The sequence below is a fragment of the Cetorhinus maximus genome, chromosome 13 (genome assembly GCF_964194155.1).
Source record: "Cetorhinus maximus chromosome 13, sCetMax3.hap1.1, whole genome shotgun sequence".
NCBI lineage: Eukaryota > Metazoa > Chordata > Chondrichthyes > Lamniformes > Cetorhinidae > Cetorhinus > Cetorhinus maximus.
In genome coordinates, this window is record NC_135891.1 from 42,923,248 (window position 1) to 42,948,344 (window position 25,097).

The following is a 25,097-nucleotide window of genomic DNA, read 5'->3' on the forward strand; positions in this document are numbered from 1 at the left end:
TTGGTACTGGCAGGAGCTGGTGCGCCTGCGCGCTAGATTCATGGGGTTGCTGTCCAACTAACAGCAGCTCATCCGTTTCAGGTAAGTTTCTGATTTATGCCGAACCAACTGATAAGGACTTCAATATTTATTTCATTTTAATTTGCAGTAGAATTTATTTATACTTCACAAGTAAGGTGGCTGTGAGGGAGCTTCTTTTAATATGAGTGAGCAAGGTGTCTCATATACCTAGTAATATTAAGTTACAACATTGGGCCAAACCATTCGGCCCAACCATTCTGTAAGTGCTCCACACCAGCAAATAATTAATATTCCTTCAAACCCTCTTAGGTTAGTTTTTACGAGTTTAGAGCTTGCTTTAGATATTTTCTTGGTTACAATGGTGCTGGTGGTCTCATGATTGGTCTGAGTGTCATGTGTTTAAAGGTGTGTGCCCAATATCTAACTAAATATTGCTGCATAAACTCAGAGGTGTAACAGTATTACCACTTTGTGACCTGAACTGGCTATCTACATTACAACAGTAACTACACTTCAGAAGTACTTCATTAGCTGTAAAGTGGTTTGAGACATCCTGAGATCATGAAAGGCAGTATGGAAATGCTAATTCTTTCTTTCCTTTCTATTTGTGTCTTTCCCACATGGTCTTATGTGGGCTTCACCAGGACTATTCTTCTGGGCTCCCTTCTGCACAAAGGTATGGCATCCTTCTCCTCCCCCTCATCCCCCTCCCTCTCCCATAATGTCCAATGCCAGCATTTTCAATGTTGCTGGTCTCTGTCTCCCAATCTAGACCCCATGACACTCCTCCCCAGACTGTCTTTACTCTTCTTCCACCCATCCCCAAGTTCCCTTCTCAATGAGCAGAAAGCTTTAGATGTATCCCAACATTACCTAATTCCAGAACAATCCACTCTGAGCAAGAAACCTCCCCAATGCTCTGGATTGTAAAATCATTCCAGTGATGCTTGAATATCTATCTTCTAGCGATCCTTAAAAATAGTGTCAGAACAGGAAATGCCTCCTCAGCACTGACAGACTTTGGATCTCTCTTCCCTGTGCTTTTAAATCAGATAGTATTAATTGACATAATCAGGAGCTAATTGAGACTGCCCTTAAATAGAATCCTTACAGGCAACAGATAGAGAGCCAATTTCCCCTGCATTCTTTCTTCCTATATGAGCACAAAAGCACTGCCTGGATGTAGGGGAGTCACTTATATTTGGCTCATAAGTATGCAATGTATATATGTCAGCATATTTGATTGAATGTATGCCCTCTGGCAGAAACTTCCAACCCTGACTAGACATCATCTTCAACTCAGAGGACAGCTGACAATGATGCCTGCTGAGCAAAGGAAATTCAAATGTTTTTGCAGGCCTTGAAAGTAAGGCAGTGAATACTGCTCTAGGTGAAAAGGAATGATGTGCTTGTTGTATGTCTTCTGGTTCTGACATCTAATGATACTTTCTGTGGCTTTGCTTTTATTTTTTGACATTGTTCCTCGACATAACCTCCAACAACTTCTGTGTTAACATTTGCTACTATGTTTTGGGTGTTTGCAGTTAATTTCTGCTAAGGACAAACAACATAAACAGGGCCTTTTACTTTGACAAGATCCTTGATTTGGTTCTGTAAGAAGTGGAGGAGAGGGTGTAGGACTTTTCATTCTCTTTTTACTGCTTCAGGCACTGAAAGGTAACGATCAACTGCGGGTGATAACTGCTAAATAATTTGTTTTATTTACATTAAAACACAACAGAATTATAGATAGTTGCTTATGACCTTAGTACAACTCAAAACTCAATTATCATTTTTTTTCTGCTCCTAGTGGCTGAGAGGTTAATTCTCTGTTGACATCCTTCTTTATTCTCTGCTTCTGGTCTCCCTTTTTGGCCATACTAGTACACTCAATCTTGCTGATGCAAAACAGTTTCTTAGTATTTTAAAATCTAGTCTAGTAGCTGTCTATATCTCTAACCTTGTCCTTACCTCTGCGAATGTGCATCAAGTCTTGAATACAGTTATTAAAACCTGTTTCACTAACCACATAGGCTGGAATTCTAAGTTTTAGCACTCATTAGCCTGTAATTTTCCACCCCTTTTAGTGAATGGGATAAAAATTACAGGCTGGAAAATACAGAAATAGAAAAGCCATTTTTTTTTCTCATGAGCTACTGAGCTGAGGAGAGAGCGTGGTGGGTGATATGCAGCAAACAGTTAATATTCACATGCATCAAGAAGAAGACACATAATTATGGGAAAAGGGGCTTCGAGCATTAATGGAAGGAAAAGGAGATAATTTGTGCACTTAGCCTTGTGAAGTGAATGGGACCTAAAGGGAGGTGGGATTTGGTTCAAGGAATTTTGGTTAAAATCAAGTGTAATAGAATCTTAATGACTGGGTTGTTTCTGAATTAAAATGAAAGCATCTGTGGTGTGCTCCTGATATTTGCCACATTTTATGCAAAAGATAAAGTATCCATTAATTGTACTTGAATTATTGAAGAATTCAAATTAAACTTTTTTTTGTTGCTGTCAGGAGTGAACTATATTGCTCCAGAGGCGACATTGGCTGGCCCCTTACGGCAGGCAAGGGTTGCATGTAGAATCCGCAGCATAATGCTGAAGAACAAGTCCACTGGCATTAATAGTCCTGGAGCCTACAATCTCGTAAGCATTAGGTTGTACGTGATAGAGCAAAACCTAAAGAACGTGTTTTAAGTCCGTGGCACATATCAAAAGGCAATTTTCTGTAAAGGAATGATGCGATTTCATTTATTCCCCCACTTTTTTTCTTAAATTAGCTTCTAGATTATTAGTTGTACAATCTTGAGCGGACCAGACTGCGTTTTGTCAAAAAAAGGCAGACATTGTCCAATGTCTTTGCGTCGGTTAAAAGCGATGCGGAATATGGTCAACGCCTTAATGTGTGTGTGTGTGTGTATATATATATATATATATATATAAAAACACAAAGAGGAAGCTGGGAAGTTCCCCATCAAGTTTAGATTGAAGAAATACTGCACCGGGAGTGTTTATGTCTCCAAAGGCGATATAAAGCAGCCGTGGTCCTCCGACTAAATGGGAGGCGATGCTGCCTCCTTTCGGCTGGTTAATTCTTACTCTACCATATTGGTACTTTCCTTTTCTCTGTTCAGGGTCTCCGCCTCCATTTGACGTTATCCATTTGCGGAAAAAGACACAACAGTAGAAATGGCGATGAACTACAAAGAGGACGCGTCACGTCGTAAAGAAACATCTGGAGATGACAAAGAAGCTTTAACTTGCCCTGTTTGCCTGGAAATTTATGAAAATCCCATGCGAGTCGAATGCAATCATGTGTAAGAAGGAATTTTTGCTGTGTTTTCGATTTTTTAAAATCCAGTCAGAATCAGTCAAAGTTCTTTTACATTGATCGGATGATATCCGTCTTTTATTATGCAGCAGAGCTCAAATTACAAAACGCTTGTTTTATTTTTAACGAAGATTTTTTTCGAATGAACACATTAAGTCGGCCGTAGTGAGTCCGCATAATACTCCCGGTTTCGTTTTTGTGGTGTACTGGGTTCGCGATGGATCTAGGGAATTGTAGTGCTTTGGTTCCTGCTCTAATTCAAAACATCAAACATAATATTGCGATTACTAGAATGCTAAGATAAATCTATAACTGCGCTGCAACCGGATAAAGCATTGCAGTTGAAAGTTATATGATTTAAGTGCATTGTGGTCTAAACATATCAAGAAACAAGTGTTTTACTGGGACCCTTTAAAAGGTCAACAGATTACTTAAACTGCCATTTTTGATTGCTTATAAGGCCCCAGTGTGACCCTGAAAACTCGTGACTATAAACTATATTTTACATTGTATGGATGGATTTTCATAAAATTGCATTGTCTTGTTTCATTTTTCAACCAACGCTGTGTTCGACCTCAAAGTCTGTTCGTTCTCCAAAACTCCTTACAAGGAGTCGTTTAAGACTAACTTTGAATGACTCACCCTCGGGTGCTTTTACTTCCCTCTTACATCTCTGCCTTGGCATGTTTTACTATGTTAAAGATGCAATGTTGCTTATTGTTCCTCAACCATTGCATCACAAACACATCAATGTTGACCAATAATCCCATCAACATGAACTTGGTCTGTCTAGGGGATAGGAGATGTTTGCCTGTGATGTCATAACACACACCATAGTGCAATGTTGTGACTGCCATATTTTGTATGCGCATGATAACGAACATACTATGGCCATTTCTGAAGTAGCTTTAATTTTACTGCTATAACCTTTCTGGTTTACAAAATACTCAACCCCTTTGGATCCTCTCTTGTTCACTCCCCCTTTACCTACTCAGCACTCACTTTCAAAGTCTCTCCCCACCTTTCCTATACTGCAACATGCATGCCCTCCTCCCTTGTGCTCTCTCCGCTTCCCCTTCACCACATTTTCTTCCCAATCTCACCTTCTGTCGCTTTCTTGCATCCCCAACACCTTTCCTGCCTTCCTCGCCCATCTTCTGCTTTCAACACCTGCCTCCTCTCTTTTCCACCTGCGCATGTGCAATCACTTATGTGTTCTTTTTGTTTCTCACCCCCCCCCCCCCCATGTGTTGCTGCTGCCGCCTTTCCCAACTATCTTTTCCTCTTTTTTTTTCTATTTCCCTCATTGCCTGATGATCATTTTTAACATGTAATTCTAAATAACAGCTTATAGTTATAAAGAATATATCGCACATCCAGAGATCTCTTGAGTCCTTTACTGGATAGAGGATAGTAAGAGGTCACCCACTGTGCCACAAAAACATTTCCATACCATACCTTGTATAGGTCAATGTTGCCTAGGCTGTCTTACCTTTGGAAGAGACCTCTTTTGTGCTTCAGTTATGTTGTTGAAAACCAGCAGAGAAAACTAGTAGCAAAGTCCATTTGCAGTTCCAGCCACTGTTGTGGAAAAGCTTTGATTTGGGGCTCACAAGATTAGGTCTCAAAAATATCAGTATCCCCTTTATACAATTTGTGCAATCCACAGTTCCTTTTTAAGTTGCTGATTTGTAGATAACTTTAGATATTTGGAATACGAGTATCTTTTTTAACCATATGACTGTAAAATATCAAGTTATTAAAACATTGATTTTTAACTTCCATAATTTCATTACTTTTCTTTTAATGGCAATGTTGAAGAACTGATTCTGTCACCTTGCATCAACTATTTGAGCTCAATAATTTGTAAACTTGTTTTTAATTAGATTTTGCAACAATTGCCTGTTCGCGTTACAGAAGCCAAAAAAGCCAATTTGTGCAGTGTGTCGTTCTCCTCTGAAAGGTGCAACTAGAGCTATTGAAATTGAGAGGAAATTAGAAGTAACTCCAGCAAGCTGCAGTGGTTGTGGAACTCAGGTAAGTTCTACTTACTAGGGTGATAAGAGAAATTTATTTGTAAGTTTGTAACTACTGTAACTTTTTCAAATGATCCTAATCCAGGTTTATATGAAAAAGTTGTGTTCCCATAATGCAACATGTGCAAAATACCCCAGGAGTTTATTTCTGAAGGTGTGAAAGCATCCATGGATGATTTGATTCATCTCTACTTCACTTCAATTTTGTATCCAACTCCTTTGAAGTGAAATTATGTTCCACTAAGGTAGAGGGTGATTTCCTTCTACTTTGAGCCTAGGATGCACAAAGCAGGAACAAAAGGAATGGAGAATTCATTTTCCATAGGGGTTCCAGCAGAGAGAATGAATCTTATTCCTTTTTCCCAAACTGCTCACACCAGAGTATCTGAGCAAGGCTGGGATAAAGTCCTGGCGTTAGTGAAAAGTAGGTGTCTTTTTAACAGGGCCAACAGCTTCCTAGTTTCTATTTTTGGTCAACACCTAAAATCTTGGACCTATGCAAAAGACCTAAATGCAGGTGGGCTTAAGTAAGGTGAAGAACACCTCGGCTGTACTCTGGCTGATTTGCCCCATAATTTAAACAGCTTCCAGCATCTACAACAACAGTGTAGTTTGTTCTGTTTTTCTTTGTTTCTTTTGGCAAACTATTGAGACATATAAAAATACCTGTGGCCGAGTTGACATTCATAGTATTTTACTGTAACAGTAATACAAGGTATACTGAAGCACACACTAAGGTGAAACAAAAAAAAATTACTCAAGACAAGGGGGAGGTGGTGGTATTGTCACTGGACTAGTAATCCAGAGACCCAGGTTTACTGGGAATCTGGGTTTGAATCCCAACATGGCAAATGGTGAAATTTGAATTCAATAATAAAAAGAAAATCTGGAATTAAAAGTCTAATGATCACCAAGAAACCATTGTTGATTCTTCTAAAAACCCACCTGGTTCACTAATATCCTTTAGGGAAGGAAATCTGTCGTCCTTACCTGGTCTGGCCTACATGTGACCCCAGATCCACAGCAATATGGTTGACTCTTAAATGTCCTCTGAAACGGCCTAGCAAGCCACTCGGTTCTCAATTAAGGATGGGCAATAAATGCTGGCCTACACAGTGACGCCCCCATCCCATGAATGAATATAAATAAAACAAGTTTTGATAAAAATGTACGTTTATACAGCACCTTTCACATCCTCAGGATGTCCACAAGTGAATTACAGACAATCTGATAATTAAACCAGTAATACTTCTCTTTACTGTAAGTCTGTAATTTAGCTTTAAATACACAAAGGCATTTTTTTTTTAAATTGTTCATGGGATGTGGGCGTTGGTGCTAGAATTTACTACCCATCCCTAATTGCCCTAGTTCAGGGGGCATTTAAGAGTCAACCACATTGCTGCAGATCTGGAGTCACATGTAGGCCAGACCAGGTAAGGACAGCAGCTTTCCTTCCCTGAAGGACATTAGTGAACCAGACAGGTTTTTATGACAAGCAGCAATGGTTTAATGGTCGTCATCAGACTTTTAATTTTGAACTTTATCCCACCACGGCAAATGGTGAAAGTTTCGAACCCAGGTCCCCAGAGCATTGCCCTGGGTCTCTGGACTACTAGTCAGTGACAATACCACTATGCCATCGCCTCCTCATAGACCAAAAAGATCATATACAGCAGGATATGTCAGTCTGAGGAGGAGAGATGGGGAGATGGTGGTTTAGTGGTAATGTTACTGGATTAGTAATTCTGAGGACTTGGCTAAAGCTCTGAGGACATAGGTTCCACCATGACAGCAGGTGGAATTTAAATTCAATTATTAAAAGTTTGGAATGTAAAGCTAGCCTGCGTAAACACCCACCTGGTACATTAATACCCATCAGGGAAGGAAATCTGCCATACTTACCTGGTCTCACCTACATGTGACTCCAGACCCTCAGTAATGTGGCTGATGCTTAACTGCCATCTGCAATGGCTGAGCAAGCCACTCAATCCAAGGGCGTGGCAATTATGATGGGCAACAAATGCTGGCCTTGCCAGTGATACCCACATCCCATGAAAGAATAAAAAAAAGAAATACAAGGTTCACATTGTATCTGACTTGAAGCTGTTGCTGAGAGCATGCAATTTTATTCTGTTTTCTGCGTGTTTGTAACTACTGTAACTTTTTCAAATTATCCTAATCCAGGTTTATATGAAAAAATTGCGTTCCCATAATGCAACATGTGCAAAATACCAGGAGTTTATTTCTGAAGGTGTGAAAGCATCCATGAAGGATCAGCATCCCAGCCTTAGGTGACTATATTTTAAGTATTTTTCACTCCTTGTAACTAAGTTACAGCTATTAAACTGCATTGTTTGTTTTCTTTTCCAGAGATGATCCTTTGATGGAGACTTAAACATGTGAATGCAATGCTTTTTGTATTGTACTTTGCATTTGCTGTTTGGATGTTGGGCAGACAGTTTTCATTAGTCGAGGGTGCCTGCTGTTGCTGCTGTTCTCGTTGCAGAACAAATATATATAGTATGAGTCATGGAAGCGTTTTAAAGGCTTGACTCAAGGTAAAACAAGTATTGAGTTGAGTTAATGTTTCAGTCGATGACCTTCCATCAAAACTGGAAAACTTTAGAGCTGTAACAGATTTTAAACAAGTATAGAGGCAGGGAAAGGAGGGAGGGTGGCGGGAGCAGGGTGAGAATAAAAAGGAGGGTCTGTGCTGGAGTGGAAAGCAAGAGGGATTAGATAATAAAAGGAAATGGTAATCGGACAAGTAAAGAAACAAACGTGGGTTTAGAGAAGATGGAAATAGCAGAATCATTACCAACAACTGCTGTCTGAAGAAATGGGGACAGAGTTTATGAACTGAAATTCTTGAGCTCAGTGTAGACGGTTGTAAAGTGCCTAACCAAAAGCTTGAGGAACAGTAACACACCTTTTGGTTGGACACTTTACAACCTTCAGCCTCAATATTGCGGTGAACACAGGAGGCCGCTTTGCTCACTGAATCAATGATAGTTCTTCTATTAAGCTATCTCTTATCCCTTTTCCTTGCTATTTCCCAATATCCTTTTTTATTTACAGATGCAATTTTCTATTTTAAATTGTGCTGTAGTTTCTGCCTGCTATCCATTTTCTAATAACTCTGAGATTTCCATTACCATTGTGTCTACAGCCCTGTTACTTAATTGCCTGTGAGACCTAGAGGTGGCGCTGTAATAGGAGTTTCCACATTTGGAGCACTCCATTTCATGTTTCTCAATCACTAAAGCCTGTAGGCTAGTGCGATAGTGGGAAACGGATGATAGTAAACTGGCAACCCATTTTACATTTCTCCCAAATTTTATTTCCATGGACTCACCATCGCACAAAGTCAAAATTTACCCTGCATCTGCAGTTGCTCATTAAAAAGCTTTGTGTAAGTCTGCATATTGTTCTAAGCTTTGGCCACCAAGTGCTGCTGTGAAATAAAGAGTTCTGAGCTTTTTCTTCACTTCTGATGCTATCTTTGTTTTAAAACTGCTTAGCCAGGAAAATTTAAATCATACCCTTTACCTTAACTCTTAAAAATGTTTTCAGGTTTACTTTAGATGTATATTTTCCCCAGCTCTTTAGGGCAAATGAGAATACTTCACTGCCACGCCTTCCATTTTCTTAAACATTATTGCTGAACATTCTGCTCCTCTTAGATATTCCATTTTCCTATGCAACTCTGGCTACTCTACCTTATCTCTTTTTGCCTCATTTACTGTTATCTCCCCCCAGCCTCTTCTCTTTTCACTCTGCTTACCCTACCTCCTCATTGCACACACTGTCAACTTATTGCTCTCTAGGTTACAGAACTGCACTCTTCCATCACCTTGATCAAATTATTTCTACCCCTTAACTGTATTTGAGTTTAGAATTCTGTTTGGTCATGTGGAATGGACATTTGGCCATTCCTTGAGGTGTGTACAGGCCATGCTGCCTGCTAACTGGAATGGCCTAACTAGGGTTGAGCGTGTTGATTTAGCCTTGGGAGCAACAAAGCTGAGATGAGGAAGTATTATGGAAAGTTTTGTGAATTAACGGATTCTTCTGTGTGTTAATTATGTGATTTTTAGGAACACAGTGGGTTAGTGAAGACTTAACATTAATTAATGGCATAAAGTAGTTTTTAAATAGATAAACTAACTCATGCTATATAGTGTCCTGAATATGAACCTAAATGAGTTCAACAAGGTTCTTTGATTGAGAGTTGGGCAGAGAGCTATTGAAGCCAAATCCAGCCTTTTTTCATTTGACATCCATATATCTGGCAGGGATCAATAGCAGTTAAAAGTGATACAGGCTGATTACACTAGCACCCCTCCACTCACCCCCTCCCCAATTCAGAGTGTTATGATATGGCAGGTGGTATTCGCTGGGCTGACCAAATCCCAAAGGGAAACTTGGTCAGACTATTACAATGGTTTTGCAATTTGTATTTATTACAAGAAGGTATGTGTACTGAAGTCAGAAGTAAAGATTCCACAACCACTTTTGGAGATTTTAAATATTAAATTAAAACATTTATTAACAAAAGAAAACTTAAACACAAGATTACTGTTACACAGTTAAATTTAGTCTTATAACATTTCCCAAAAGATTTCTACTTAACTAGACACACAGATAAACACTCTTTTCCAGGCAACAGCCCCTATAGATTCTGAATCTGTAAAATATCCAGTAATATTACTGCAAGGCACCCACGGTTGCTGTAAGGGAGGTATTTCATAAGCTTCTCTCACCCTCTCACTCGACAATGGAAATCCAAGGCTTGTAACAAAACTTAGCTTTCTAGAACAACCAGACACTTCTCTGGAGTGGCCAGAGGCTGCTTCCTTCACAAGACTTTGCTCATACAGCACACTCTTCAAGATCACATGGCCACTCACACACATACAGCTTTCAATCTTCCCTTAAATACACTTCTTCCCTTTCATCTTTACCCATTGTTCTTAACTGTCTTTTGAAAGTCACCTTTCCCAGAATCCAAAAAATCTTTCAAGTTGTCTTTATGGCCACTACCTTCGGGAAAAATAAACTTAATAACTTTGCTTTATTTATTTATTTTTGATCTTTGCCAGTTGTAAAACACCCTTTGATTTCTCTTTAACATTCAACAGCTAAAAATTCAACTCCTCATTCATCTCCTAATGCAAATTCCTATTCAGGTTGTATTTACTTGTACCCCATCTTAGCTTGTCCATTTCCACTTCAAAATGTCTGCTTTTACACCTAACCCCTTTGATGATTTAAACCTTCCATTCTGACTGGCTTCAGTCTAATTAAATTAGTTTCTCACACATACAATATACACACAGCCCCCACAATCCTGCTTCACAGTATCCCACAGTGATATTGGAAAAAATGATATTTTCTTTACAAGAGCATAAAGATAATTGTAGCATCCCAGCTGCGGCACCACTTGTGGTCTGTCCAGAATTAGTTGATCTTAAGTTAAACCTTTGCTGTCCTTTACTGAAGGTCTTTCAATTATGTAAGTAGTAAAAGAAGACATATTCCAGAGTGTTACATTGTGCCTCCATTGTTTTTCAGCAGTCTCCCCAATCGCTTTACTTTTACCTGTCCTTTCTGCAATGCAAGGAACTTGGACCAAGATGGCCTGGTGGAACATTGCATTACAAGCCATACAGGAGAATATGGAAGAATGGTAAGATTTAAAAAGAATGCTGCATTGCATTACAAGCCATACAGGAGAATATGGAAGAATGGTAAGATTTAAAAAGAATGCTATCATGTAGAGCAGGTCACTCTAAATACTGTTAAAGTATCAATAATCCATGTTCCTAACAGTACCGATTTATTGCAGAATATGGTTGACAGACTATTATTGCAGAGGCAATGTAACTAATCCAGTTCTATCCTTGCAATCTCTCCAGATGTCACTAGTCTGTTATTAAGATAGGGAAGCCCTAGCCTTCTATTTATTTCACCCACTCAAAGGAAAGGAACACTGAGCCCAACTGTGATGTCTCTACCATTTCCCCAGCCGAGATCAGCTAACACTGCACGGATCAAAGATCAAACATGAGAGCATCCTGCTCTTGTGCTATGGTACTATTCTTTGCAATGTACTTACCCTCGCCATCGGATTATGATATTAAATTATGAAATTAAAATTTTTAATACGTACTTCAAAATCTAGGGATAGTTTTACAAGGTAAATTCTGAACTGTTAAGTTGTTGAATAAACTAGCAGAGTTTAAGACTAGATGTAATCTGTATCTTAGTCTAGTTATTCAGGAGGTCTTCATGAGGTTGTTAATTCCAAAGACAAATTTAATTTAGTTAATTTTTGGACAAATTCTTGGAATAATTGACTTGTGAATATCTACTGTTACTTGTTCAAATTATAGGAATAACTTTTATTTTTTGTGCACAGAATAATTAATTGTCCAAATATACAGATAGGCCTAATCTTTAGCTTTTTTAAGCAGATAGTTGCCGAGGCTGATCATGATAGCAGCAGTACTGTATGTGCTATCCTGTACCTAATATCTGTATGATCAAAATTGGCAATTTGATTCTCATTTTTAAAAAATCTAATGTGACCAAGATGTATTCACGTACTAGTATTAATAATCTTTGCACTTACTCCCAAAGACCAGGTCAGACACTTCTTAAGACCATAAGATGTAGAAGCAGAAGTAGACCATTCAGTTCATCAAGTCTGTTCTGCTATTCAATGAGATCATGGCTGATCTCCTAATCCTCAACTCCACTTTCTTGCCTTTTCCCCATAACCCTTGATTCCCTTACTGATTAAAAATCTGTCTATCTCAGCCTTGAATATACTTAACGACCCAGCCTCTACAGCCCTCCGTGGTAGAGAATTCCACAGATTCACTACCCTCTGGGAGAAGAAATTCCTCCTCATCCCTGTCATAAATGACCCCTTACTTGGAAATTATGCCCTCTGGTCCTAGACTCTCCCACAAGGGGAAACAACTTCTCAGCATCTGCCCTGTCAAGCCCCCTTATGTTTCAATAAGGTTGCCTCTCATCCTTCTAAACTCTAATGAGTACAGGCCCAACTGACTCAACCTCTATTCGTAAGAAAATCTCTCCATCCCCGGGATCAACCTAGTGAACGTTCTCTGGACTTCTCCAATGCCAGTATGTCTTTCCCTAGATAAGGGGACCAAAACTGTTCAGTGTTCTAGGTGTGGTCTAACTGTTGCCTTACATAATTTTAGCAAGACTTCCCTATTTTTATACTCTATTCCCTTTGAAATAAAGGCCAACATTCCATTTGCCTTCCCAATTACCTGCTGAATTTGTATGCTAGATTTTTGTGATTCATGCACGATCACCTCCAAATCCCTCTGTGCTGCAGCTTTCTGCAGTCTTTCTCCATTTAAATAATATTCAGCTCCTCTATTCTTCCTGCCAAAGTGCATAACCTCACATTTTCCCACATTATATTCCATCTGCCAAGTTTTTTTGCCCAATCACTTAACTTGTCTTTGTCCCCCTGTAGACTCTGTGTCATCCTCACTACTTGCCTTCCCATGTATTTTTTGTGTCGTCTGCAAACTTGGCAATAGTACATTTACTTCCCGCATCCAAGTCATTAATATATTGTAAATACTTGTGGCCCCAGCACTGATCCCTGTGGCACTCCACTAGTTACAGGTTGCCATCCTGAAAATGCCCCCCTTACCCCAATTCTCTGTCTTCTATTAGTTAGCCAATCGTCTATCCATGCTAATATACTACCCCCAGCACCATGGGCTCTTACCTTTATTAAGTAGCCTTATGTGTGGTACCTTATCGAACGCCTTTTGGAAATCCAAATATAATGGTTCCACTTTATCTATCCTGCTTGTTACCTCCTCAAAGAATTCTAATAAATTTATCAGGCATGATTTCACCTTCATGAAGCCATGCTGACTCTGCTTGATTATATTATGCATTTCTAAATGCTCTGCTATTACACCTTTTATAATAGACTTCAACAATTTCCCAATGACAGGTGTTAAGCTAACTGGCCTACAGTTACCTGTTTTTTGGTCTCCCTTTTTGAATAAGGGTGTTACATTGGCAGTTTTCCAATCCTCTGGGACTTTTGCAGAATCTAAGGATTCTTGGAAGATTACTAGCAGTGCATCCACTATCTCTGTAGCTATTTCCTTTAATATCCGAGAATGCAACCCATCAGGTTCAGGGGACTTATCGGTCTTTAGCCCCATTAGTTTCCCTAGCACTTTTTCTCTAGTGATAGTTATTGTATTTAATTCCTCTCTTTCCTCCACCCTTTCCCCCCCCCCACCTTTTGCCCCTTGATTATTTAGTATTTTTGGAATGCTATTAGTGTCTTCTACCGTGAAGACTGATGCAAAGTATTTATTCAACTCCTATACCATTTCCTGGTTCCCCATTATTATTTCCCCAGCCTCATTCTCTAAGGGGCCTATGTTCACTTTTGCCTCTCTCTTCCTTTTTATATATTTAAAGCAGCTCTTACTACATTGTAGTTTAAGAATGTACCTTAAAACCCAGCTGCAGCTGACATTCTAGTGTGGTAAATAGTATTTTTCTACTTTGCATAGTAATCATCCATGTGCTGTTTTAGTTTGTCGTGTGGAATTGTTCTGAGACTAGTGCTAATTGCTTCACTTAGGACTGTTACAGTTCAGAGTCTCAGTACTGTTATGCTTCAAGTGCCAATCAAAGATAGAGGTAAAACACTATTATGACAATTTTCTGAGCGTTGTTCCCTTCAAATGTAAAGCACCACTGGGAGCAAAAGAGAACTGAATCGACCCATTTCATCCTATTGGTCTATGCTGGATTTGAATATATCCAAAAGTTGTCAAGGCTGTAATTTCAATTGTGCCATCTTGTTAAATGTTACTTTCCCTGCTCTATGTATTATATTTTCCTATTCTATTAAGCAGTCAGTCATATTTTAGTTTGCAAATATTGGAAGTGCATAGGCCAAAATTATCTCAAACATTGATGCTCTGAAGGGAAATCCTTAGAACGACTGGACCGACCAGCTATATAAGTAGATTATTTTCAGATATGCAGCATTTATAAACATAAAAGAATAGTCAGAGGAAGGGTGCGGCCAATTTGGGACCAACAAGGAGATCTTGTAGAGACAGAATGCATGGCCGAGTTACTAGTGCTTTGCATCTGTCTTCACTAAAGGAGAATCTATACCTTTAATGCCTTGTTAGTCTTTCCACCCCACCCCCACTAGAGCTGTACCTTGAGTGTCCTGCCATCCATTCTTAATTAGCACATTCATTTAGATAATATCACCACCTTCAAAACCTCTTTGTTCCTTTGTCTGTGACATTTTTTGATTATCTGCTCCTATCACTGCTTGCTTGTCCCTACAACCACTGCACCCCCCCCCCCCCCCCCCTTAAACCAGCTTATATTTCACCCCTCTCCTAATATTACTCAGTTCTGTTGAAGGGTCATGAGGACTCGAAACGTCGACTCTTCTTCTCCGCCGATGCTGCCAGACCTGCTGAGTTTTTCCAGGTAATTCTGTTTTTGTTCACTAAAGGAGGCTGCTGTCATTGTTACAGTAAAGGAGCAGGTGATGGAGAAATTAGATGAGGTAAAAATAGATAAAGAAGAGGTACTTAAAAAGTTGGCAGCGCTCAAAGTAGAAAGTAGCTCAGACCAGATGGGATGGAACCTAGGTTGCTGAGAGGTGGAAACTTCTGGCCACAGGCTTCCAATCTTCCTTAGAGGAAGTGGTGCCAGAGGACAAGAGGATTGCAGATGTTACACCCATGTTCAAAGGGGAGATTAGATAAACCCAGCAGCTACAAACAAGTCAGTTTAAAGTCAGTGATAGGGAAACTTTTTCAGAGACATTAATCACCAGGCATTATGGAGAGCCTGCCTGTCATGGCAGAGCTGGATATTGAACTCACAGTGGATGAGCTTAGCAAAACTGCTTGCCATGGGCAAAGCTCCAGGTGCTAATGTTATACCATCTGAACTCATCATTCACGAGAAACTAGCACTCCTGCAGCATCTCCACAATCATTTTGTCTCTGCTGGAGGGAGGGGGCTGTGCCCAGGATTTGTGTGATTCAAAGATTGTGTCCCTGTATAAGAAGAAAGGTGAACACAGTGATTGCAACGACTATTGAGGCGTCGCCCTGCTGAGCATCATGGGTAAAGTATTTGCCTGTGTTGCCCTTGTCAGACTGCAGATCTTAGCTGAATGCATCTATCCCGAATCCTAGTGTGGCTTCAGAACTAGAAGATTTACAATTGACATAATCTTCTCAGTTCGGCAGCTGCAAGAGAAATGCCGTAAACAAAGCCAATATATTTCCTTCGTTGATCTCGCCAACCACGTGTGCAGCGGCGCTCTATTTAAGCTGCTGCAGAAAATTGGCTCCTTGCCAATGGCGGATATTAACACTGACAACTGGGAGACAGTTGCTGACGGCTGTGATCTCTGGAGGCTGACTGTTTGGAAGGGCATTAGAAAAAATAAAAAGTTCAGCTGGCTGAGAAGAGGCCAGCAAATTGTGTACCTTAGCCAACTGTCTTCCTCTGCCGAAAATGCGACAGAGACTGCCATGCCAGAGTCACACCAGGCAATGCTCAACGCAGAGTTGACCACGGTGGCGCAAATTATTGTCTTACAAGATGGAAGGATGCCACAAAATTCAGGACAAAATTAATTCGCATTTGGAAAAATATGGGTTAACAAATACAAACCAGTGTGGATTTTTGAAGACCAGTCTTATTTGGCTAACTTGATTAAGTTCTTTGAAGTAATGGAGAGGGTTGATGATGTTGAAAATGTTTGGCAAAGTACCACGTAATAGACTTGTTAGCAAAATTGAAGGATTAAAAGGAGAGTAGTAATGAACAATTATTTTTCAGGCTGGAGGGAAGTGTGTAGTAGTGTCCCCCAAGTGCTTGTGTTATAACCACTGCTCTTTTTGATATAATAATGACCTGGATTTGGATATACAGAGCATAATTTTAAAGTTTGCAGGTTACATGAAATTGGAAATATAGATAGATAGTGACAAACTAATGAACTAGGCAGGACGTGGTGGATGAAATTGAACACCAGAGGTATGAAGGGATTAATTTTGGTAGAAAGAATGAGGAGAGGCAATATAACCTAAATACTACAGTTTTAAAGCAGGTGCAGAAACTGAGCCCTGGAGGTGAACATGTGCAAATCTTTGAAAGGGCCATTTAAAAAGACATTTGAGATCTTTAGCTTTACAAATAGAGGTATAGAGTACAAAAAACAAGGAAGTTGTGCTAAACCTTTATAAAACACTGGTCGGGATGTAACTTGAAGTACTATGTCCACTTTTGGGCACCATGCTTTTTAGAAAAGATATCAAGGCCTTAGGGTGCAGAGGAGATATATTAGAATAGTACCAGCAATGTAAGAGTTAGTTCTATTGTTTGGACAGATGAAAGAAACTGGGGTTGCTATCCTGAGAGCAGAGAAGCTTAAGGGGAGATTTGAAAGCGGTGTTAAGATCATGAATTATTTTGATAGAGTAAATAAGGAGAAATGGTTTCCAGCAGCAGAAGAGACAGAAAGCAGAAGGCAGAATTAAGGTAATTGGTAGAACAAGTAGACGTGAGATGAGGGGAAAAAATATTTAAGCAACAAGTTGTTGTAATTTGAATGCATTTCCTGAAAGCTGGTGGAGGCAGATTCAATATTTTTCAAAAAGCAATTGGATAAATATTTGAAATTTTGCTGACCTATGCGGAAAGATGAGGCGAGTGAGACTAATTAGCTAGCTCTTTCAAAGTGCTGGCAGAGGTGAGATGGATCGAATGGTCATGTCCTTTTTTGCCGTTTCATTCTATAATTCTATATTGGTTTGCATCTCGTTCACTTATGACTTCATGGTTTGCTTGGAATTTGCCTTTCTGTACTAGAATACTGCTTCTGTTTGCAATGTTGATGTGATCTATTCTAAATTAAAGGTTAAGATTGTGGAACATCCAAATAGCCTTTCAGTCAATTGATGCTAATGCAATTCCAACGTATTTAATTTGAGCATTCAAAATGGCAAGTTTGTTGCTCTTTCTGTGCTCCTTAGTCTTCTTGCATTCTACTTCTTCTACAATCTCTGCATTAAAATTGAAATCTAATGGTGGCGTAATCCTTCTGAATAATTATGATGTTTAATATCTTTGGAAGCATTAAGTTGTTACACATGGAAGTAATTATGTTTTGCTTTAATGTGTGACTTGCAAGAAGTTGTAGTAAATGTGATGAACTATTGTTCGATAAAGTGCTTGTAAGAAAAGTTAAAGCCCATGGAATAAAAGAGACACTGGTGGTACGGATACGAAGTTGGCTGAGTAACAGGAAACAGTAGTGGTGAACGGTTGTTTTTCAGACTGGAGGAAGGTATTCAGTGCGGTTTCCCAGGGGTTGGTACTGGAATCACTGTTTTTCTTGATATAGATTAATAGCCTAAACTTAGTTTGCAGGGCACAATTTCAAAATTTTCAGATGACACAAAGCTTGGAAGTATTGTGAACTGTGAGGAGGATAGTGATCAACTTCAAGGGGACATAGACAGACTGGTGGAATGGGCAGACATGTGACAGATGAAAATGAATGCAAAGAATTATGAGGTGATGCATTTTGGTAGGAAGAATGGAGAGAGGCAATATAAAATCAAGAATACAATTTTAAGATATGGTGAAGGGGCAGAGGGACGAGGGCATATATGTATACAAATTGTTGAAGGTGGCAGAGCAAGTTGAGAAAATGGTCACAAAAATCTCAAAGGAACCCTGGGTTTTATAAATAGAGGCATCGAGTACAAAAGCAAGGAAGTAATGGGGAATCTTTTTATAAAACGTTAATTCAGCCTCAACTGGTGTGTTGTGTCCAATGCTGAACATGACACTTCAGGAAGGATGTGAAGAGATTAGAGAGGGTGCAGAACATATTTACAAGAATCGTTCCAGGGATGAGGGACTTCAGTTATGTGGAGAAGCTGGGGCTATTCTCCTTTTAAAGAGGAGATTTGATAGAGGTGTTCAAAACCATGAGCGGTCTGGACGGAGTAGAAAGCAACTGTCTCCATTGACAGAAGGGTGAAGAACCAGGGAACAGCAATTTACAGTAAGTGGCAAAAAAAGGCGATATGAGGAAAATCTTTTTCACACAGCATGTGTTTAGGATCTGGAATGCACCGCCTGAGAGTTTGGTGGAGGCTGAGTCACAATAAAAACACTGTGGGTGTGCCTACACCAGATGGACTGCTGTAGTTCAAGATGACTCACCACCACCTTAAGTGCGATAAGGGCAATAAATGCTGGCCTTACCAGTGACACTCCATCACAAGAATTATTTTTTCAAAAATGGTGGCTTTCAAAAAAGGATCTTGGATAATGTACCTGAAGAAAAAAAATGCAGAACTACCGGAAAAGGGTGGGGAATGGGTCTAGCTGAGCTGGTCTTGCAGAGATCTGGCACTGACTGCCCTCTGTCGGTGGTGTAACCATTCAGGATTCTAATTCTTGGTATATTGTTTGCATATCAAGTTAAAGGGTGTAAACCATTGACCTTCATTTTGAAGCTATCCTTATTAATTTGTATATTTTATATTTCATAGAATAAACAATTTGTGACGTGCTTGAATCTTCAAAAACCTCCAAACCCACCAGAAGTTTGGATACGTCTCTCACCTTCAGCACTTGGCTAAATCCTCACACTCTCTTTGTGCATGCTCTGGAGCGGAATAAACTGCCTCACTCAACTTCAAGTAAAGTTTTGAGTGCATTCCCAGGTTCATAGCCCTGAATTTTCTGCTGGGAGACCTCCCCCACCTACTTCCCCCAGCTTCCCTCCACCCAGCAGTTGCACTGGATCTCTTTCATCCATCTAATGTTTGCAAAACAAATCATTGGAAAGAGATAGAGTCAGGGGCAGAGAGTTCCTAAAGCAGAAGTTCTCTTTCTGAGCTTCAGTCAAGATCCAGTGTTAAAATGGCAGCTGGGCTGCTGAGTTAGTGGAGATGTTCTGAGCTCCACAGGGGCCAATTGTATATCAGCTTCCCCACCCACTTGCTTCGGGGAATGTTATTATCATTGGGGAATAAGGCTGGGATTCCAGTAACATAAAACCAGAATATCCATGGGCATGAGACGGACAGACAGGAAGCAGAGATTCATCTTAGCTGTGACTAACTGCCACATTCTCTAATGAGGTGTCTTCCCACTGAACCAACAAACCATGTTTAGGCATTGGGAACAGATAGGGTAGATAGAAACTATTTCTGTTGGTTGGAAAATTCAGGACTGGGGGCATGGGCCCGGCTGTAGATGTTAAGACTTTCAAGAATGAAATTAGGAACCGCTTCTACACGCACAGTCATAAAAGTTTGGAAATCTCTTCCACAAATGACAATTGATGCTAGATCAATTGCTAATTTTAAATCGGAGATAGATTAACAAAAATCCAAAGGTAGGAAAATAGAGCAAATTCAGGTATATGGAATTAAGTTGCAGATTAGCTGTGACCTCATTGAATGGTGGAACAAGCTTGAGGGAGTAAATGGTCAGTTCCTGTTCCTATGTGCCTGTAACCAGCAGGTTAATAACATGAAGAATTTTGAGACCTCTTGAAGGGGTGTGTGAGAGAACGTGGGTTCTTTAATATTTGTTAGCAAGAGCATTTTTCCAATGTGTCAATATTTCAGCTGGTATTGTCTCCAATTCTAATTTGTAGCAGATCGCCAGAATTTACTATCGGAGTATTAAAGCTGAATTTGTTCTTGCACTAAATGCATACTTTGTCATGAATCATTGTAAAGGATGATGGGAAGAATTAATAATTGTTATAATAATGTTCAAATTATCTTCTGCAATTCATGACTCCCTCAATGTTTTCTAATTACTTTTGTATTCCATTTTGTTTCTCTCCAGGTTTGCCCAATTTGTTCCTCCATGCCATGGGGCGACCCAAACTTCAGAAGTGCAGACTTGATACAACATTTGAAAATTCGTCATAAGTTTTCGTATGATACTTTTGTGGTATGTACTTTTCAGTTTTAGTGAACCCGAGTGTAAACACAAAATCCTACTTGCAGTGAGACCATGCCTGCAAGAACTTCAGTCCCTAACCCCAGTGACCAGGGAGTTTCTCAAGGCTATTTCAATGGTACTTGTGCCACTTATGACAGATCGAAGAAACCTGTCATGCTGGAGAGGTTCAATCAAAGGCTGGGACAAGAGCAGAGGAATGTTGGTTCCTGCCTTCCTCTGTATTTGCTCCTGATAAACTGGGTGCTCTTCTTTAGGAAATCCAAGCCACCAGGTGGACTCCACAACTTCCAGAAATGCTGGGCAACAATGTTTCACCAAGTCTCTGAGGCCAGAGACGTGGGAATTCCTAACATAGACATTCCTCCCAAATGAATGGCCTTGTTTTGAGTAGGTGAAGGATCACGAGTTTGATTCCCGCCCCAGGAACTTGAGCACATAATCTAGGCTGATGCTTCTTTGTAGAACTGGGGGAGTGCTGCACTGATAGAGTTGCCGTCCTTCAGATAGAATGCTAAACCAAGACCCGGTTTGACCTCTCAGGTAAAAGTAAAAAGATGTCATGGCACTATTTGAAGAAGAGCAGGTGAATTTAGTTTTCTGGCCATAAATTATCCTTCAGCCAACACCACTAAACAGGTAGATGCTACCCAGGCCATGATGATAGAGAAGGAAATTCTGTCACTGGAAGGGGTCAAAATCAATAAGGAGGAAGTGTTAGATAAACTGTCGGTACCTAAAATTGACACGGCACCAGGACCGGATGAGATGCATCCAAGGATATTGAAGGAAGTGAGAGTGGAAATTGCAGGGGCACTGGCCATAATCTTGTCTTCCCTATACTCAGGGAAGGTTCCAGAGGACTGGAGAATTGCAAACATTACACCCTTATGCAAAAAAGGTTGTAAGGATAAGCCCAGCAATTGCAGCCCAGTCAGTTTTACTTTGGTGATGGGGAAGCTTCTAAAAACAATTATTCAGGATAGAATTAGTAGTTACATGGAAAAATGTGAGTTTATTAGGAAGAGCCAGCATAGATTCCCAAAAGTAAAATTGTGTTTAACTAACTTGCTGGAGTTTTTTGAAGAGGTAACAGCATGTTTAATGAGGGTAATGCTGTTGATGTGATGTACTTGGACTTTCAAAAGGCATTTGATACAGTGCCACATAACAGACTTGTGAGAAAAGTTATAGCTCATGGAGTAAAAGGGACAGTGGCAAAGTGGATACAAAATTGGCTGAGTAATAGGAAACAGAGTCAATGGATATTTTTCAGGCTGGAGGAAGGTTTGTAGTGGAGTTCCTCAGGGGCGGTTTTGGGACCCTTGCTTTGCCTGATTATATATTATTGATCTAGATCTTGGTGTGCAGGGGACAATTTCAAAGTTTGCGGATGATAAGAAACTTGGAAGCATTGTAAACTGTGAGGAGGACAGTGTAGAACTTCAAAAGGACATAGACAAGTTGGTGGATTGGGCAGATAGGTGGCAAATGAAGTTCAATGTGGAAAAGTGTGAGGTGATGCATTTTGGTAGGAAGAACATGGAGAGACAATATAAAAGAAGGGGTACAATTCTAAAGGGAGTGCAGGAGCAGAGGGATCAAGGTGTTTGTGTGCATAGATCATTGAAGGTGGCAGGACAGGTGGAGAGAGCAGTTGATAAAGCATACAGTATCTTGGGCTTTATTAATAGAGACATAGAGTACAAGAGCAAGGAGGTTATGCTGAACTTATATAAAATACTAGTTAGACCTCAACTGGAGTATTGTGTACAGTTCTTTAGGAACACTTTAGGAAGGATGTGAATGCATTGAAAGTGCAGAAGAGGTTTACAAAAATGGGTCCACGGATCAGAAACTTCAGTTATGAAGATAGATTGGAGAAGTTGGGACTATTCTCCTTAGAGAAGGCTAAGAGGAGATTTGATAGAGGTGTTCAAAATCATGAGGGGGCTGGACAGAGTAGATAGGGAGAAGCTGTTCCCACTTGTAAAAGGATTGAGAACGAGAGGGCACAGATTTAAAGTGATTTGCAAAGGAAGCAAATGCGACGTAAGAAATCTTTTTCATACAGCGAGTGGTTTGGGTCTAGAATGCACTGCCTGGAAGGTGGAGGCAGGTTCAATTGAGGCATTCAAGAGGGCATTAGATAACTATTTGAATTGAAACAATGTGCAGGGTTACAGGGAAAAGGCAGGAGAATGGCACTAAATTATAATGCTTATTTGGAGAGCCAGTGCAGACATGATGGGCCAAATGGCCTCCTTCTGTGCCATAATAATTCTGTGATGACCTGGTTATCTTATTGCCATGTGCAAATCATAGCTGTATTCCCTATATTACATTTTAAGAGTACTTCAGTGGCTGTACAGCACATTGGGCAATCTTGAGGTCATTGAGTGTATAACTGTAAGTTTGTTAATTTCTTTAATTTGGGGTTGTCTCAATTGTCACACTGCTTGTTTAACATCTAAGACTGGATGAGCTGAAAGTTCCTTCAACGAAATATTGGGAAGACCAAAGCCATTACCTTTAGTCTCTGCCACAAACTCCACTCCCTACCCGTCAGCTCCATCCCTCTCCCTAGCAACGGTCTGAGGCTAAGCCAGACTGTTCTCAGTGTTGGTGTCATGTTTGACCCCCAAGATGACAAGCTCCCCACCACATCTCTTCCATTATCAAAATTGCCTATTTCCATCTCTAACATCGCTCTTCCTCCCTGCCTTAGCTCATCTGCTGCTGAAACCCTCATCAATGCCTTTGTTACCCTTAGACCAGACCATCCGCAGTGCACTCCTGACCACCCTTGATAAACTTGGAAGTCATCCAAAAAGTCCTAACATGCACCGAGTCCCATTCACCATCATCCTTCTGCTCACTGACCTAGTTATAATTAATTTCCCATGGCACTGACCTACATGGGCTCCTGGTTAAGCAATGCCTTTTTTCTCATCCTTGTTTTTAGTTGGCTCCTTGGCTTTAGCCAGGCTTTTGGCCATCTGCCCTGATGGTTCCTTATTTAACTTGGTGTCAAATTTTGGTTAATGCTCCTGTGAAGCATCTTGAGATGTTTTACTATGTTAATTGTGCTATATAAATTCAAGTTGTGTTTTTTTTATTTGGTTGGTTTTGAGGCCTACCTAATGTCAGTCCCATGAGAAGCTGGACCTGGTTTATAGCAATACAACCTTTCCTTCCAACAAATTTCCAAAGCTCAAACCTTCAACTACAGCTGCATGATTCTTACATCTCAACTACAATCTCTACTATCAAGTTACTTTACAGATGATTGTACATAAATTTTCACTTTTTGTTTTGCAGGATTATAGTGTGGATGAGGATGAAATGTTGCAGGAAGCTATTGAACTTTCTCTGCAGGACAGAAATATGAGATTGTAGACTAAGTACCTGCTTTTCTCTCAAACAGCAAATCAGAAACCCCATCCTATGATTACTGCTATGTAGCGGTTTAGTATGTCCATAAATCTATCCTGTGCACTTTTTTGATTCTTTAGTTAAACCACTTGTAATGAGGATGATAATACAACACCTTCTGTCGCAGATCTACTCCTATCATGAGTACGATACTCCATGATGCAATTAGGTTAGGTAACAGTAAAGCATACTAAAAACCATATTGAGGTTGCATTTTATCAAATAGGACCTCTTCAGTCTGAGGATTATTATGGCACTTTAATCATGTTTAAAAATTGATATATTTGCTTTTTGATTAAAATCCAGTTATACTGCCCCGTAATACTGCCCTGTAATGTAATTTGTTTCCTGTTAGCTTTTGGAAAAATTAATAAAACAATAATTGGATTACGGGTATATTGTCTGTCTAGTACTTTTTTTTTATTACTGCTAACAATCATATTGGTCTGAAGTACATGGTCAGTGGCAAAACAGCACTCAACGCTGATATTGAAGAAAGTTGTTTTCAAAGGTCTAGCAATCTCTATGGTATGGATTTCCCCTTTCCCAACAAAACTTAATTCTGGTATCAGCACAAAGGAATCTCTGGTGAACATTCGTATCGTCAAGCGGATCTAGCAGCCCATCATGTTGAAGTCTCATGGACAACAAACTAGGAAATAAAACCCACTGATTATCACTGCCCTCATTTTTCTAGGTTGTAGAGGTCGTGAATTTAGAAAGTGCTATCAAAAGAGCCTTGGTGAGTTGCTGCTCTGCATCTTGTGGATGGTGCACACTGCAGCCATGGTGGAGGGAGTGAAGGTTTAAGGTGTTGGATGGGGTGCCAAGCAAGCAGGCTGCTTTCTCCCGGATGGTGTTGAGCTTCTTCAGTGTTGGGGGAGCTGCTCATCCAGGCAAGTGGAGAGTATTCCATCACACTCCTAACTTGTGCCTTGTAGACGGTGGACAGGCTTTGGGGAGTCAGGAGGTGAATTACTTACTGCAGATTTCTCAGTCTCTGTCCTGCTTTTATAGCTACAGCATTTGTATGGCTCCAGTCATCAATGGTAATCCCAAGAATGTCAATGGTGTGGATTCAAAGAAGGTAGTGCTGTTGAATGTCAAGGAGAAATGATTAGATTTTATCTTGTTGGAGATGGTCATTTCCTGGCAATTGTGTGACGCAAATGTTAGTTGCAACTTACCAGCCCAAGTCTGAA

At 40.0% G+C, this 25,097-nt stretch overlaps 1 protein-coding gene across 3 annotated transcripts; it reads left to right on the forward strand.

Annotated features, from left to right (window-relative positions):
* The first annotated feature begins 32 nt into the window (after nt 1-32).
* rnf114 (ring finger protein 114) lies at nt 33-24,291 on the forward strand. 3 transcript variants are annotated; one of them, XM_078555317.1, is made up of 7 exons: nt 33-81; nt 3,162-3,344; nt 5,245-5,395; nt 7,579-7,685; nt 10,969-11,083; nt 20,344-20,451; nt 23,782-24,291. In XM_078555317.1, the coding sequence occupies exons 2-7, from the start codon at nt 3,217-3,219 to the stop codon at nt 23,857-23,859; spliced, it is 687 nt and encodes a 228-aa protein (XP_078411443.1). In that variant the 5' UTR covers nt 33-81; nt 3,162-3,216; the 3' UTR covers nt 23,860-24,291. The 3 variants fall into 3 exon arrangements, with proteins under 3 accessions (XP_078411443.1, XP_078411444.1, XP_078411442.1); XM_078555318.1 differs by lacking the exon at nt 33-81 and having other exon boundaries at nt 3,016-3,344; nt 10,972-11,083; XM_078555316.1 differs by lacking the exon at nt 33-81 and having other exon boundaries at nt 3,062-3,344.
* Nucleotides 24,292-25,097: the final 806 nt, after the last annotated feature.